At 34.1% G+C, this 18557-nt stretch overlaps 1 protein-coding gene across 10 annotated transcripts in view; it reads left to right on the forward strand.

Moving 5' to 3' along the window:
- The window catches only part of PTPRC (protein tyrosine phosphatase receptor type C), a 122401-nt gene extending 105522 nt beyond the window's left edge, over positions 1-16879 (forward strand). For all 10 annotated transcript variants that reach the window (XM_005540329.5, XM_045394459.3, XM_005540330.5 and 7 more), the window contains 10 exons: positions 1670-1827; positions 2026-2161; positions 3835-3984; positions 7955-8045; positions 9260-9393; positions 10330-10464; positions 12111-12233; positions 12456-12634; positions 14150-14285; positions 15790-16879. In XM_005540329.5, the coding sequence (XP_005540386.3) occupies positions 1670-1827; positions 2026-2161; positions 3835-3984; positions 7955-8045; positions 9260-9393; positions 10330-10464; positions 12111-12233; positions 12456-12634; positions 14150-14285; positions 15790-16065 (1518 nt within the window). In that variant the 3' untranslated portion in view covers positions 16066-16879. The remainder of the gene's footprint in view (positions 1-1669; positions 1828-2025; positions 2162-3834; positions 3985-7954; positions 8046-9259; positions 9394-10329; positions 10465-12110; positions 12234-12455; positions 12635-14149; positions 14286-15789) is intronic.
- The last annotated feature ends 1678 nt before the right edge of the window (positions 16880-18557 follow it).

The raw sequence follows: 18557 nt of genomic DNA on the forward strand, positions 1-18557 counted from the left end.
AAAATAATACAAAGCATCAATGAAATAAAATGTTGTCTTTTAAAAAGAGATAAAATTGACAGGCCAGGTGCAGTGGCTCATGCCTGAAATCCCAGTACTTTAAGAGGCCAAGGTGGCTGTATCACTTGAGGTCAGGAGTTTGAGACCAGCCTGGCCAATATGGTGAAACCCCATCTCTACTAAAAATTAAAAAAAAAAAAAAAAAGAAAAAAAATTAGCCAGGTGTGGTGGCATGCACCTGTAATCCCAGCTACTTGGGAGGCTGAGGCAGTAGAATCACTTGAACCTGGGAAGCCGAGGTTGCAGTGAGTGAAGATTGCATCATTGCACTCCAGCCTGGGCTTTGCAGCGAGACTCCATCTCAAAAAAAGAAAAAAAAAAAAAAAAGATAAAATTGATAAACCTTCAGCCAGACTAAGGGTAAAAGAGTGGAGACTCAAATAAATACAGTCACAGATGAAAAAAGAGACATTGCCACTGATACTGTAGAAATTTAAGTGATCATTAGATGCTACTATGAGCAGTTATATGCTAATAAATTGGAAAACTTAGAAGAAATAGATAAATTCCTGGATACATGCAACCTATCAAGATTGTAAAACATCTCTTAATAGAGCTGTTTAAAAAAAATACAAGTCTTTGTATAGGGGGTTAAGATTTTCTCTTAACTTCATTTATTGTAGGCCTTTTAGTAATCTAAATTTTATTTTTGTATAGTCTAGATACATTTTCTACAGAAGAAATAGACTTACTCTATATATCTCCATAGGTCTTCTTAGATTTCCATGGTATTACTAATTGTTATGTCTATAGAGTGCTGTGAAACAATCCTATCAATAGTTTCTGGCTAAATACTTGTTTGACTAAGCCACAAAGGCACCGGATCCATAGATATGAGGGTATATTTCTAGGTTGATGATTATCTGGCTACATTCTGTAGTCTGGGTTTACTGGTGTTAATTAACTCAGTTTGTATGTTTCTTTTGTTATCTAAATGTAGATGGTTCTTTATACCTGGTGAGAGAATTATGACTTATGCATCTTGTGGTGGTTACCTTGAAATTAGAACAAACCTGAGCAGTAACCTGGGGCTGACTTTCCTTAATCCTCTCTACATTCTGAGTTGACAGTGCTACCATGTGAAGGTCTAAGGAATATAATGTTCATCAAATAATCAGACTTTGCTCACATAAGAATGAGTCCTGCTTGCTGGCCTATCAAGTAGAAGTATTTTAAACAGCTGTGAGAATGACCTTTACCATATCATTTTAAACACACATCCAAAAAGCTTTCAGCCACGCACCCCCCTTTTATGGTGTATGTTTATTTTGTTTTTTTTTTTTTTTTTTTTTTTTTTTGGCTTGACAGCATGCAAGTTCCTAGAAATTTTGGTTATACTTTCTTTACCTTACTTACCTTACTGGTAAGATATTGCTTACCGGGTAGTGCATGCAAGTCCTGCACAATATCTTAGCTACTAGTTATTGATTAAAAAGGAAAATGCAGTCATGGCTGAGAAGATGTATAAGACACCTGAGGAAATTATGAACTCTTTTGAGTGGTTTATGTTTGCACGAGGAGACTCTGTATTGGTACTCCCTTCCACTTATTTATGTTTCATAGTCTGCTTTAAAAAATCATTTCAAAGAATATATTATCTCTTGACTAGAAAAAAGAAAAAGCAACTGGAAGAGAGGTGACTCACATTCAGTTTACCAGCTGGCCAGACCACGGGGTGCCTGAGGATCCTCACTTGCTCCTCAAACTGAGAAGGAGAGTGAATGCCTTCAGCAATTTCTTCAGTGGTCCCATTGTGGTGCACTGCAGGTAGGAAAAACAACAACAACAACAACAACAACAACTCCAACAGAATCCACCTGCCTAGGGCTGTTAGAGACCTCTTTCCCTTTGGCAATTGCTATTTTGGGAAACAACCTATGGGAGAAACTTAGATTCTTATATCTGTTTCACACCTGCAGCTTTACCGTGATCATGCCTTTACCTTTTATTTGCTTGGTTTGCCAGTGCTGGTGTCGGGCGCACAGGCACCTATATTGGAATTGATGCCATGCTAGAAGGCCTGGAAGCTGAGAACAAAGTAGATGTTTATGGTTACGTTGTCAAGCTAAGGCGACAGAGATGCCTGATGGTTCAAGTAGAGGTATGTTCTAACCTTTAGTGATTATTCTCACTTTGGTTCTTTGGACTTAAATCTTTTCCAAGTGATATTAATGATATTTTAAAAAATCGAAATTCTTCACAACTTCAAAGAGTAGATGATTTCCTGAAAACTAAGACATGTGATAATCACCAGAAATACTTAGAAGCATTTTTCATTAGTGCCTAAAAGTACTGTGGAAGAAAGATGACCACAAAACATATACTTTTTAAAATAATGAACTACCATTAACATATATCAGATTGGCAAGAAAACTAAAAACGCTGAAAACAGATTTGGCATCATCTCATAAAATTAAACTGAAGAGACGGAATAGTATAGTAGTCAACAGCCTGGTTTTAGAAACTACACTTTCAGGTTCCAAATCTTGTTTTTAATTATTAATACAAGGGTGAGTGGTATTATTTATTAAGTATTTTTAGTCTGACTGCGCCTCAGTTAAGTCATCTGTAAAATGGAGGCAATGATAATACCTCACAGACTTATAACCCCAAAAGTAATACAAGTAAAACACTTAAACAAGTCTCTGGCACATGCTATGCATTTGGTGATTGTAAGTGATGGTTATTACTAAAAATGTCTGTATTTGACCTCACAAAAATCACATATGTGCACATACCCAAGAGAAGCATCAACTAGAAACATTTGCAAGAATAGAAAAAAAAAAAAAAACCCACAAAACTGAAATATATACCAATGAAAAAATGGAAATACCATAAATATGTATCAATAGGGGAATAGGAAAACGAAATTTGGACATGTGAACTCTCTGTACAACAAATGCTATGTTGTGGTAGAAAGCAATAATCTAGGTTTGTGTCTGTCTGTTTGGAGAGATGCTCAGATGAAAACAATGAGTGAGTAAAGTTGGCACACGAAACATTCAAGATATAATTCATGTGATTTTTTTAAAGCACTAAAATGTACAGTGCTTATGATTATAGATGCATAGATAGCAGAGTAGAAATATAAAAACAAATTGTTAACCAGATAAAAAGAAATGATTTACAGTGGAAAATAAAGTACAGTGGAAAGATACTGCCAAACTCAGGGAACTAAAGGTGGTAGTTAAAGAGGATTATCAAAAGTATACTATTTCCTTGAAAATACTGGATTCAAACAAAATAAGCAGTTAAGAGTGGTTAAATCTGGGTTTGGCATATTGGATTAAAAAAATAATTTTCTTATTAAAAAATAGTTTTCTTATTTTGAAAGTTCTAAAAACTATTTAAAAAGGTTTTCTAAGGAATAACAACTTGCTTTTTTACCTCTTGAATATACTGTGAAATTTATTATGGTTTTACATTCAGTAATTTGGCTTATTGTCCCAATAATTACTAAATGAAGTAACATACAATGTTTTTTAGTTTTTAGGAATAAAAGTTGTGCAATACAGAGTACATGGATAATCTATTTGTAAAGTAATTTTTCTGAAAAAATAATCTGAAAATAGAATTTGCTCATATTCCAGAAAACTCTGAGAGTGAACTTCCAGAATATTATAGGTATCACATAAATATTATAGATATCAGTTTGCTTTGCCATGTATTGTTCCAATATGAGCAAAATTATGGGGAATGTGTATTTTAATTAAATATGACTTGCAGGACTCTAAATTATTAGTTAATTATCTGTATTTTTTCCTGAAATTGTAGGCCCAGTACATCTTGATCCATCAGGCTTTGGTTGAATACAATCAGTTTGGAGAAACAGAAGTGAATTTGTCTGAATTACATCCATATCTACATAACATGAAGAAAAGGGATCCACCCAGTGAGCCATCTCCACTAGAGGCTGAATTCCAGGTAATGATGGTGACAACACTGATAATAATTACAGGCAACTTTTACTGAGTGTCATCCACTTTCTAGGTGTTTGCTATGCACTTGACATAGCACTTGTGTTTGGTCCTCACCAGAACCAGTGGAGCACAGATGAGAAAACTAGGACACAGCGAGTTAAGAGAAATGCCTGAATCCACACAACAATTATATAGATTTCTTTAGACCCAGAAATCTGACTTTATTACTAACACTTTCGGTCATTCCTCATTAAGCTGGTATAAAATAAAGTGTCAAGATAACAGTATGTAGCCACAAAACTCATCTGCCAAAGGCAATATAGCATATCACCTTTAAAAACCGTATCTGGTTTTCGTTTGTAAAGGAAATCATTAGAAGAGTTTATGACTGCTTAGGAAGTTGAACTGGCTGGAGCTGCCAGACAGACAGTAAAGGATAAGTACATGTGTCCTAACCTATTTATTAGGCAATTATTCTGACAGCTAACCTAGCATGTAGTTCACTATAATTTCAGAAATTTGGCATATCTGTCCTCAAATTGCTCCGTTGTCAAAAAAGTGTTTTGTGTTTTTTTTGTTCCACCTATGATTTCCAGTTTAGTGAGTCATTCTGTAATGTACCGAACTGGTAAATTCAGAGTTTCTAAAGACCAGGAGTATGCTTTTAGTCAGATGCAGAACCATTTAATGTTTAGGATCAAAGTGGAGTTAAGATGGGGGTGGAGGTGGAGCATGCAGTAATCACCAAGTGACTCAATACCCCAGAAGACCTGTACTTACAATGGAAGAACTAGCAGGCACAGGGTAGTCTCAAGCAGAGTAGTGTTTTATTGTTGTTTTCTTGCTTTTCTAGCTGATAAATTAACCATATTCAATATACCTTATACCTGCCCTACTAATCCATGTAAACACATATGCTGTTTAGAGACAGTTATACATTTAAGTTAAACATTCTTATGAATGTTTATTTACTATAGAAAAGACAGACTATTTTTCACTAAACAAATGTGCTTGAGTTTCTGCTGTGTGTGCCAAGTACAATTCTAGGCACAGGAGTCAAAATGATCTGCAAGTGGTCACGGGAAGACGGATGAGAGGATGTGATCCAGATCACAGATAGAAGCAGTGAAATTATTCCATTTAAGCAGACAGTAAGACAGAAGATGAGGGTAGAGATGCAAGTCGGTTGGTCAATTTAGTATTGGGAAATTGAGGCAGCTCTTGCCTGATGATCTATCACTTTTTCAAGAAAATATGAGGCTAGATCATCAGTTGAGAGTTGAGAGATACAGGAGCGAGTAGGGCAAAGAAGAGCTTAATGCTTGAGGAAGGGTATGAACTAGTTATCTCAAAGTAGAAAAGCAATCACCCTAGGCAGATTGCCAGAAGTTATCATTTGATCATCTAAATTTATCATTATAAGTTTAAAGAGGAATTAGTCAGTTGGTTGTATTGTTTTCTATAGCAGCATTCAGCTCTTTGAGGGTCAAGGCTGTGTGTGCAGATGGTTGAGTTAAACCTATCTAGATTTCGAAAAGTGTCTATTTGAAAGTAGTGAGGCAAACAAGTTGAGGGTGTTTACAAATGAATGATGACTGAGGTGGAAAATAAAAAGCAAATTGGCCGCACGAGGGAGGTGAGAGAAAGCAGTAAGGATAATAGGTTGGACATTTTGATAGAATTACAGATTGCTAGGTTGAACATACTAGAATAAATGACCAGGAATAATAGGGGTAATTTTCAACAACAGGGATAATTGAAGTTGTGATTTTAGAGGTGATGTGGTATTTGGAATGAAACCTACAAAGGTGGAATGATGAAAGTGGATGACTGGGAAGTGGAGGGAAAGTCATGGGAGGTGAAGAAGCTAAGAAATGAAGGGACTAGAGTGTTGGATAGATCATTCTTGTCAATGTTGAATTAACCAAAAATGATGACAGACCTTGGAAAGAAGAGCACATACTTAGCCAAGCCTAAAACTAAATGAGGTGGAGTGATTTAGAAATCAATCCCTGACACTTCCCAGTGAAGGGCAGTGGATAGAAGCTAGCATAATATGATGGCAGGAATATCAGAGTGGTTGGTTTATTTGAAAGAGAATAAGTAGAAATGGTTTGCAAGTAGAATCAGAGAGTAAGGAGAACACGTATCTTTTCTTAAAGCTGTGAGGTAAAAGGAGTATGAGGGGGAAAGTCAACTTTTTCCTAAAAGGGCTGCCGAGTTATTGGTGGTGTTCTTAGCTGACATCCATGTTTCAATTTTCCATCACTTTCAGTGATGGAAAGTTCAATTGGTGGAAAGAAAATAAAAGGTGAAGTGACTGTTGGAAGAAGATGATTAGGATAAATGGGAGTTCACAGATGACAGACTATGAGCATCAGAGGGCAGGGGAGGAAGGCACTGTTGGGTAAGGTGTAAGAGACTGGGTTGTATCTGAGGATACAAATAACCATTCAGGAATAAAAGTCTGGGGAATGTGGATGCACTGGGAAGCTTAGACTTGTGATGGCATGTGAAGCAGGCAGAGATTTAAGAGTGACAGATCCTTTGTGTCTTAGATGAAGGTGAACCATTAATTCCACCTATAATCCTGAGTATTGCTACAGGGCACAGGCTGCCTCGGTGACTACACTCACAAGAGCACAAGGTGTTATAATAATTTCCAAAACATGTGGTCCTTCATGCAGCTCATGGTGGTGTTTAAGTGGCCTAAAATTCAATGATGATGTTTGCTTTCACTCAATTACATAGCTATGAATGAGGTTTGAAACAGAGTGCCATGATTAATTTGAACGAGGGTACCATGCTGAAAAAATATATATCTATATACACACACATATATACATGCATGTGTGTGTATATAAAATCTTACTGAATTGTACATGAGGAGCTTTCTCAGTTTAAGTTATTTGTAACATTAAATATTATCATTAAATATTGTTCACTTGACAACTACTTATTTAAGGACTAGTGGAGAGGAAAGACTGGAGGCAGGGAGGTCTTCCAGAATAAATTGGCATTTAAACTGATACCTATAGGGTAAGAAAAGTTATTAGAGCAACCAAAAGGGGAAAAGGTAGTTCAAGTAAGAAAAAAACAAAAACAAACAAACAACAACAACAACAACAAACAAGTTTATCTGCCAAGAGTTAAAGAAAAGCTTGGCCTTTCCAAGAATTGAGGAAGCTGGTTTGGTAGAAGTATGGAGGGACCTAGAAGGGTTTAAGGCTGGAGAAATAGTCAGGGGCATATCACTAAAGACTTCTTACACTATTTTGAGGAGGTTTTTTGTTTTCTTATAGTGGTGGAAAGTTAATCTTCAGAAAAGCATCTTCTGTTTTGTGTTTTAGAAGGATGAGAGCAAGCGAGATTGGAGACAAAGAGGCCAGTTAAGAAGTTGTTGATGTTTTACAAGTGACAAATGAGGGTAGACTAGATTAAGTAGGAGGAAGGAAAACTAAAAGGATTTGTGAGCCTCATCTGTAGAAATGATAGATCTCTTCTGACTAATTAGTAACTGTGGGTGAGAGGAAATCAATCTAGAAGGTGTAAACAAATTAAGAATCAACTTTCAAAACATGTGCCAAGTCTCCTATGAATGTGGTGTCTCCAAAGTTTATTTCTGATAACTTAAAATAACTTACCATTGCTTTTGCAATATAGATCAACATCAGTCTAGTGCTTTCAACTTATGTAAGAACAAACTATTATTTTTCTATCAAGCAGCTCTGAAGAAGGAGACATAGTCTGTTACATATTATATATCTTTAGCTCATACTCACCCTGTCAAAAGGACTAAATGCCTGAGCAATTTAAAGAAAAAAATAATCAGAGGCAAACTGAAAAATTATGGCCTATAGGGAGCATATGCAAATTTCACAAAAAATAATGAAATGCTTTTCTTTAGGGAGCATCTTATTATGCAATAAGCCAATATTTACATTTTAAATGAGTTTTTCATTTTTTTTCTTCAGAGACTTCCTTCATATAGGAGCTGGAGGACACAGCACATTGGAAATCAGGAAGAAAATAAAAATAAAAACAGGAATTCTAATGTCATCCCATGTATGTAGTTTATTTTATTTTTTTCATATCAGATAAAGTTAAGCTCTTTTGGATTTGTTTAATGTGGGACACACACTCATACAAATGATCTTGAAGCAAGATTTCAACATTTGATTGTTAATAGGGAAGAAGTTAATAGGTATTGAAATACTAGTTATTGCAAAGACTTATAATCCTGAACATTTACAATGGGCTTTGGAGGGTAGACTGTATTCAGTGTTTTCTTTTTACCAATTATTTCAGAAATGAATTGTCGTAAAAGTGAAATATTTAAAGCTGGGAGAAAACAGAGCAAGTCTCTTTTACCCATTTTCTTTCATTTTTAGTTTATTTCAGTTATTTACTCCAGAGTAATTGACAAATAGTAAAAATTACATCCATTTGTTCTCTTTATGTTTCCTTTTTATCCCTTATATCTGGGAGGTTGAAAGTAGGGGGATATACTCTATAAACTCTAAATCATCAAATTTAACAGATCACAATATGCACAGTTTCAAGACTTGAATTCTACTCTTTAAGCATATTAACATCACATATGGTAATTTTATTCAGCTGCATAAACTAAAATTAGCATGGATAAAATATAACACAAGTTGATAAATTAGACGACCAAATAAATCAGATCAGTGCATGGCTGACCTAGTTGATTTCCACAGGAGTCCTTACGAATGTAGTTTAAAATATGGAATTGATGGTGATATGGTTAATCAAATCATTTGACCAAGTTATTGTAAATTATAGCAATTAAGAAACAGTGAGAAATTATGGATCAAATAATTTTCTGGGCTAAAAAGTAATTAATCAAAGCTACCTATATAAGATTGTTAATTTAATGTTACTGGAATGTAATTGAGGGAAAAAATCTAAGCTATGTATTTTGTAAACTTATATCAAGCAGAATTATAATATTGTATGGGAAACTAAAGTGTATGTATCAAAAATTAAATAATCATATATAATGTTATGATATGTATTTGTTGTTTGACATGTAATTATGTTCCATGTTTTTTCCTGGAATCCTTTTCCTTAGACTTTTGTTGTATAATTTGTTTATCAACAAGTACTGAATTTTATATAGGATCTTATTTCATGCAGATCAATAAGTTTTCATAATGCAATGTGTCCCTTTTTAAATACTTTCAAATTTCCACATGACAATGAAGAAGAAATTTAATTTTTTAAAGGAAGGCTTACTACTGATTTATTTTACATAGATGACTATAACAGAGTGCCACTTAAACATGAGCTGGAAATGAGTAAAGAGAGTGACCATGATTCAGATGAATCCTCTGATGATGACAGTGATTCAGAGGAACCAAGCAAATACATCAATGCATCTTTTATAATGGTAGGTACTTAAATTGCAAAACCCAAGATCCAGCCATTTTAAAGTCATATCTATGTTATTAGGGCCATTCATTAAGTGATTTTATAAAAGAATAATGAGCTTGGTCATAACTACATATAGATTGACATAAGAGTTTCAATTTCAATGCTACATTTTAACTTAATGAAAGATTTAAAAATACTATAACCTAATAACCTGATACAAAATAAGTTAATGCTATTGGTTATATTTTATGACAAATATGGCTATAATCACATCAATTTTAAAAATAGTAAAATTTGAGCAAATACAAGTATTTGAAAATGTTTATACATGCTCAGATACCCAAATTGTAGGCAAAGCCAAATTTGCATATTTGTATGGTTAGAAACTTTTCATTCAGATTAACTGAATTATTAGGTGAGTCTGTGTCACATCCCCCACCTTTTTAATTAACTGAGAATTCAAACAATGAAACTTTAGTCATTTATTAAATATTTATTATTTATACATTAAGTTGGATTTACTTATTTTCCAGTTTCCTAAAGCACACATTCATGGAATATTAGTTTAATTAAGAAATACAATAAAAATATAAAGACACTAATTAAAATTAGTATAGACATGATGAAGGTAATTTCAAATGCTTAAGTATTTTATTGTTATAATCACACTAACCTTTATAGAGAAACAAAAAGGTGTGTCTTTTGTGGAAAGGAAAACTTGTTTCCCAAGATATGTTGTAATCTTGATTTTACATTATTAGCTAAGAATTATTATCTGCATAATTATTTTACACATAGCTATTACATTGTTTCTTGGACATAGGAATCTTACTATTTGTATGTGACAGCACTGATATCAAACTAAGTAACTCTATTTCAAAATAGTTATTTTAAGAATCTACTGAGCTCTCTTCTGTAGTAACAAAGTCCCCACCCTTTTTTGTCTAAAAAGAGCTACTGGAAACCTGAAGTGATGATTGCTGCTCAGGGACCACTGAAGGAGACCATTGGTGACTTTTGGCAGATGATCTTCCAAAGAAAAGTCAAAGTTATTGTTATGCTGACAGAACTGAAACACGGAGACCAGGTTTGTACTTTTGAGGATTTTTTTTTTAAACCTTTCTGTCATAAAACTTCATTCTCCAGTCTTGGATTGCTTGCTTGATCACCATACCCACATCTTTTTTAGCCCTCCATCACACTATTCTGTCTGCTCAATCTTACCCCTTTCACCCTGGTGTTGGCCTCCATCAGCTATGTCTGGATTCTGACAGTCTCTCGTGTTTGCCCCCTCCAGTCTTGCATGCTACTCACAGATTAGCCAGGACGCAGCAATGCCAGTGTCACAGCAAATAACAGCTACATTTTCACTCTGTTTTCCTCATTTTCTCAAGATAAAAACCAAGCTCTTTTTGTGATATCCAGCGCCCTCGACAATCACCCCGTCATGTGTCTTTCATCTTCCTCCCATTTTTATGTTTTCCATCCTCTCCACTCTGGACAAGCAGGTTTTGTGCCCAAGCCTGAACACACCATTTGCATTGTCATCACTGAGTCTAAACTTATTGATGTTCCATGTAACTAAATGTGTGCTCTCTTCCAATTTTGACCCTATGCTTTTAACAAGACCAAAGTCCTGAAAAATATATCTGTATCCTCCTTTCTTTATTCCCATGTAATATTTATTGCCATAAAAGTCTATAGTTGAAGGTGAATCTAAGATATAATTTGATCTTTTACTTAATGCTTGTGACAGATATTTTATCCTTTCCTTAATATCTTCAGTTATTATTAAAATTTCCCTGGTGGTAGATCTCACTCAGCTTTAGCACCGACCACATTATCTGACATATGTTCAAGCTTATTCAGTGAATAACCTTATAAGTATGCAAAAGATTTAAGATTTATTATGTCCCTCTCTCTCCCCCAAATCCCACTCTTTCTCACCCTCACCTGGTCCCCTTCCCCTGTACATGGAAAGTTGCTTTTTATGTTTTCTGTTTTAAAGGAACATATGTCCAGATTTCTAGCGTGGAATTCCCACAATCTTTTCCTTCATATAAATTGTGAAAGCTGGGAAACAGGATGGAAGTACAGGCAGGACTGCCTGTATTTGTCAGAAATTGATGGGTCGTAGTTGGTAGACAACAGTTGGTAGCGAGAAGAAACACTTTTGTGATTCATCTACTCTTCAATCTGGCCCTTTCCTTAGATATGCAGACAAAATATATAAAGCTGCTCATGGTGTTGGTCAACAAGATGACAGAGACAAAGCTCCAAAAGATGCAGCCTTCTTCCTCAAGAACCACTGAAGGGACAGTGGGACCTGAGTTATTGAAAGGGTCGTGAATAACATTGACTCATGCCAGCCATAAATATTGAAGAGGTGATGATAAGCATGTGGAAAAGAGGAGCAAACCTCAAAGACCTACACTAAGGAAGACAGCTGTTCCGGGGGACAGCTGTTCCGGGGGTGTCGCAGCCACCTCGATTGTGCTCAGCTTCCCTTTTCTTACACAAGGAAATACCACATATTTATTAAATGAGTCCCCAATGCTTAAACTAGATTCTGGATTTTTATAAGCAGGTTTCAAATTTAGCAAACAATAATTTTCATTTAATAGAAAAGAGGCACAGACAGAGAAAGAGAGAGAAAGGGAGAAAGAAGGAGACTGATCCTTTGCATACTTTAAATAGCAAACAGAAACTGTTGAATTGTCTTCTTTTATCCAGGAAATCTGTGCTCAGTACTGGGGAGAAGGAAAGCAAACATATGGAGATATCGAAGTTGACATGAAAGACACAAACAAATCTTCAACTTACACCCTTCGTGTCTTTGAACTGAGACATTCCAAGGTATGGAAACAATTTTGGGAGTATGTTTCTTTCGTATAATGGATCTGGTAGCAAAATGAATGTAAATTACTCTATGCAGGCAAGGCCAACATATACATAATGTTTCAGAATAACATTTTAAAATTATTTAAATAAAAGTAATTGTGAAGAAAATATGACTATCAAATTAGAAAATAAGCTGACCTTCACTCCAGTTAATGCTCTCTTCAATTCTGATTTTAGAGGAAAGACTCTCGAACTGTGTACCAGTACCAATATACAAACTGGAGTGTGGAGCAGCTTCCTGCAGAACCCAAGGAATTAGTCTCTCTGATTCAGGTCCTCAAAGAAAAACTTCCCCAGAAGAATTCCTCCGAAGGGAACAAGCATCACAAGAGTACACCTCTCCTCATTCACTGCAGGTGGGTGGGATTTGGTAGAATGTGCTCCAAAAATCATAATGCTTGACTTCCCGGTTCACATGTTGTCTTACCTATTTATCCTCATATATGAAACACATAACCACAGTAAAAACTTCTTATGGAGTCAGTCACTCTCTTGGTTGTTTCCACAGCATAACTATTATAGAAATATAATAGAAGTGGTTATATTATAGTGCAGTAATTTTAAGTTGTGTTTTTTAATACTTGGAGTCATGTCATCTTTGATTCCTTAGTAGCTAACATTGAGCCAGGAATGTCATCTGTGTGAATGAATTAATGAATGGAAAGGTGTGTGAACAGATAGGTAGATGGGTATCACATTACACATATACTCATATACATTGATCTACTCTATTAGGTGTCACAAAAACACCTAATATGTTTAATGAACATGAAGTTTATTAAACATATTTTAAGTTAAATATTAACTGAAATCCCAAAGGTTAGCAATTTTGATTTGAAACTCATTATTTAATTTTCTAAACTGAACCAAAGGGCAAAGATTGTGATAATATCAATAATACTACTGGATTTTATTAGTTCCTTCATCTGTGATAGATGATAGATGCTTACATATTCATCTTAAATAAGCAATATAATTGAAAGAAGGATATATAATATAAAAGTTTACACGAAAAAGAATATTGAAGTAAATGAGAAATGAAAAACATTAAAGTAAAATGAGGAATGTTAATCTAGTGAAAAGCTTTTAGAATTTCTGAAAAAGTCTAATTGTTATTATTGGAATCGCATACACTAGAATCAAGCCTTTAGAAATATACAAATATTCAGCATTTATGTGGAAAGAAAGCTGAGAAAGGGAAGTTTACACTGTAAAACTATATATGTTTCTTAGAATATGATTTATGTACAATAACTAAAGCACCCTGCTGGTAACATATTGTTTAAACCGAATCTTCATGATAATGCTTTATACTGCTCATTGTTTGGTAAACTATTTAATTGCTCTCTTTTTAATGAATAATTCTACTGGATATTACTTTTCTACTGATGCAGAAGTGAAAACATTTGTGAACGTGGTAGAGAGGCAGAAGAGTGAAGAAGCATGTGTTCTAGTAATTTACAGAATATTAGGTCTAATAGTTCTGGTTACATCAGCTTCAAGCTATACCTTTCTCTTCTTGAAATCTTAGTTTCCTTATCTATCATACTGAGATTCTGATATTGGTTTCAACAACTTCAGATGTAAATAAAAATGCACTAAAATCTATAAAATACTAAATAAAAGAAAATATATTTTTAAAGCCTAAGACAAATAAGTTTTCAATTCCAGGATTATCATACTCTTAAATTGAAAAAGTTTGCCTAAAAATGCATTTAGCATACATAATTTGGTTCTTGAAAGAGGTTGGAATAAGATAATTATGATAAACATAAAGTAAAAAATATATTCTCTCTCTTCCTGTTTTTATTCTAATATCATCCTTTTTGGTAACAAGTAGGATTATTTTCTACCTTTTCTTTCTTTTATAGGGATGGATCTCAGCAAACGGGAATATTTTGTGCTTTGTTAAATCTCTTAGAAAGTGCGGAAACAGAAGAGGTAGTGGATATTTTTCAAGTGGTAAAAGCTCTACGCAAAGCTAGGCCTGGCATGGTTTCCACATTTGTAAGTATACTTCACTGTTGCTTTTAACGTGCTTGGAACTTTTTTTTTTTCTTTTTGATGGTTTCCTTTTTTTTTTCTCCTCTCCTTTCCTCTCTTTTGTTCTTTTCTCCCTTTCCTTTTCTCTCCTTTCCTATATTTTCTTTCCTATTCTTTTATCTTTTCTACTTTTACATGATAATTCACATTAAATTGTTATCAATCTAAATAAGAGCCTAAAGTTCCTAGCCCTTTGTTGTGAGAGTTCATGAAGAGTCTTTCCCTAAATGCTCCTGAATTTCTTAATTTTCTTGCCTTCACTCCTGTATCTATTTGTGTTGTGTAATAAACCACCCCCAAATTTGGGGGCCTAAACAAGTAACATTTATTATGGTTCAGTAGTCTAATGATATGCTGGAATGTTCTGCTGATGCCCTCAAGCTCAGCCAATAGAGACCAGGCTGACTCATGTGTCTGCCTTCAGCTGATGTGTGCCCTACAGTTTGGCTGGTCTAAAGTGACCTACACTGCCAGCAGGCTGGCATGTGGCTGCCATTTAGCTATGGCAACAACAGCGAGTAGGCCACATGTCCCTCCTCATCCAGAAGACTAGCCCAGGCTTATTCACATTAAAGCAGCAAGTTCCACAGAGGAAAGAAGATTTGTGTGAGACCACTTGAGGCCCAGGTTTGAAAGTGACACAGATGTCTTCTTCTGTATATTATTAGTCGGATAAGTCATAAAGCCTGCCCAGATTCAAGGGGTAGGAAACAGACCCCACTTCTTGAGAGGGCCTGCAAATTCATATTGCAAAGAAATGTGCATACAGGGAGGAAAATAAGTTTTATTTTCTTGTAATCGATCTATCGTGTATACCCTCTAGGTGGTAGTACCTGTAGATGGTCATCTGGGAATTAATCCTTATTCACAGTGTAAACTTAATTACTCACTAAACTATATAAAGCTTTTAATCATGTATGATATTGAGATTTCAAATCTTGATACTTAAAAATGTATCAAATGCTTGCTATATGTTCTTGCTATAAAGAGTCTAATTGGTGAGTTTGAGGGAAAGTCAGGTATTTACTAATCAATGTAGTATGTAAAATGACAGAGAAATTATAAGAAGAACACAAATGAGGGCATTTAATTTAAACTTTAGGAATCAAGGAGCGCTTCTTGAAGCAGGTGATTCCTGCTCTGATTCTTAAATGATTTGTAGGCATTAGACAGGAGGATAGGTACAAAATATGGCATCATGAGCAAAGGCATGGAAATGGCCCATGAGAGGAGTGAACACCAGTTTGGGGTTGCTCCAAGGTAAAGTTCAAAAAGTACCCTGCAGTCAACCCTTTAGGACCATAAAGAAACTAAATTATTTAAATGTCTTTATGAGAACATATCAAAGTACTTTTCTGTCATCCAATACTTCCACAAATAAATCATTAGTTCTTGCTAATCTTCATCTGGCATAAAAAAAATGACATCAACTTTCTTCGTGTAATTTCCTGCTTAATTCCTTTACTAGGAGCAATACCAATTCCTATATGACATCATTGCCAGCACCTACCCTGCTCAGAATGGACAAGTAAAGAAAAACAACCATCAAGAAGATAAAATTGAATTTGATAATGAAGTGGACAAAGTAAAGCAGGATGCTAATTGTGTTAATCCACTTGGTGCCACAGAAAAGCTCCCTGAAGCAAAGGAACAGGCTACAGGTTCTGAAACCACAAGTGGCACTGAAGGGCCAGAACATTCTGTCAATGGTCCTGCAAGTCCAGCTTTAAATCAAGGTTCATAGGAAAAGACATAAATGGGGAAACTCCAAACCTCCTGTTAGCTGTTATTTCTATTTTTCTAGAAGTAGGAAGTGAAAATAGTATACAGTGGATTAATTAAATGTATTGAACCAATATTTGTGGAAGGGTTCTATTTTACTACTGTGGAAAAATATTTAAGATAGTTTTGCCAGAACAGTTTGTACATACGTATGCTTATTTTAAAATTTTATTTCTTATTCAGTAAGAAACAACTTCTTTGTAACCTTTACATGTGTATGTATATGTGTGTATGCGTGTGTTTGTGTGTGAGAGAAAGAGAATTCTTTCAAGTGAATCTAAAAGCTTTTGCTTTGCCTTTTTGTTTTTATCAAGAAAAAATACATTTTATATTAGAAGTGTTTACTTAGCTTGAAGGATCTGTTTTTAAAATCATAAACTGTGTGCAGACTATAAAATCATGTACATTTCTAAAATGACCTCAAGATGTCCTCCTTGTTCTACTCATATATATCTTATATATCTTATATAGTTCCAGATTTTACTTCTAGAGATAGTACATAAAAGTGGTATGTGTGTGTATAGCTACTACAAAACAGTTAACTAAATTAACATTTGGAAATCTTATATTCCATATATTATCATTTAATCCAATATCTTTTTAAGCTTATTTAATTAAAAAATTTCCAGTGAGCTTATCTGGCTGTCTTTACATGGGGTTTACAATTTTTTATCATCTATTATTCCCTGTACAATATTTAAAATTTATTGCTTGATACTTTTGATCACGAATTATGTTTTGTACAATTGAACTTAAATAAACATCATTAAAATAAACCAATGCAATATGTATTAATATTCATTGTATAAAAATAAAAAAATACAAATATATTTGTTAAATGTTTACATATGAAATTTAACATAGCTATTTTTATGGAATTTTTCATTGATATGAAAAATATAATATTGCATATGCATAGGTCTCATGTTAAATACCATTCATAACTTTCATTAAAGCATTTACTTTGAACTTCTCCAATGCTTAGATTCTTTTTACCAGGAATGGATATCACTAATAATAAAATTCAACGATTATTTTTTTCTTGTTTATAATACATTGTGTTATATGTTCAAATCTGAAATGTGTATGCACCTGTTGAAATATGTTTAATGCAGTTATTAACATTTGCAGAACAATTTTACAGGCCCCAGTTATCCAATAGTCTAATAATTGTTTAAGATCTAGAAAAAAATCAAGAATAGTGGTATGTTTCATGAAATAATAAAAACTCATTTTCATGAATTCTGTAATAGCTTATTACAAAGGTCAAATACAGCCTTTAGATTGGTTTGGTTTTCTACATCTTTACTCTTTTGTCTGATTTTATATGTCTTAACTATACAGCATCAATTGCTGTCCATTCAACTCACATTTATTTTGTGTCCCTACTTCTAATTATTTCATTATTGTAACACATAAAATTAACAATTAACCCTTATAGTATTATATAGATCCTCGTGCTTATTTAACAGACGGAAAGAAGTAAATTTTACAATGAAGCCATAGTTTCTAATTTATATTAAGATTACTTATTACATCTTTACCTACTAGCGAGAAAAGGGGATTAGAGTCACCAATTATAGGCACAAAAAATAAAGTTTGCTTTCACTTATCTCTTCAGTCACTCAAACCATTATGCCTTCTTTTCTTCTATTGAAACTTGATCAGTTGCCATTTTCTAGATAATGTAGTTAAAATTTGCAGTTCAATAGAACATTATGATGTATGCCTACTTTTTCTGTGAATTGCTTCAAAATACAAATAGCAGAAAGTCTAAATAATCTACAAGCAAAGTTTTTCTTCAGAAGTTTCTATTGCAAGTAACATCTTCCAAATATGGTAGTTGTGTGTTTTAAATGTATTTTCCACCTGACACTATCTTTTCAAAGATAAAAACTACTTAGAAAATAGAGCAATAATAATTTCTGTTAGTTTAAGAATCAAGCTTGAAACATTTTTTTTTCCACATATGGGAATTTGTTGTAAAGAAAGAGATAAAGCGGCTAAGAAAGCCCATTACTTTGTGAGAACATATACTAAACAGAAGGGATACCCATGGCACCAACATGGAATTATATGTCTATGATTTTTACCTTTAGAAAGAAATAATATGTGATTTATAGGTCTATGTCTATGGCTATGGGTTGCATTCATGGGGATCTGTTACAAGGTATAAAAGATTTATTTGCTAAACTTTGGCACTGCCATTATTAATTCCAGGACCCAGTCAGAAATATTAAGCAAAAAGTTTTGACTTACAAAAGCCTGGTTCATTGTAGGGATAATGTTCTGAATCCAGAATATTCCATTTGTTGGGCAAAAAGAAACTTCTAGGTTTCTTTTAAAGTTGTTTGCTTTATTCCTGGTATTAGAATTCGATGGGCATAAAAGATACATGTAGTAACCCTAGACTCCAGGTCCCAGGCTACTAATTGTGTACATAAGTGACAGATA

This window comes from Macaca fascicularis, chromosome 1 (assembly GCF_037993035.2).
Source record: "Macaca fascicularis isolate 582-1 chromosome 1, T2T-MFA8v1.1".
NCBI lineage: Eukaryota > Metazoa > Chordata > Mammalia > Primates > Cercopithecidae > Macaca > Macaca fascicularis.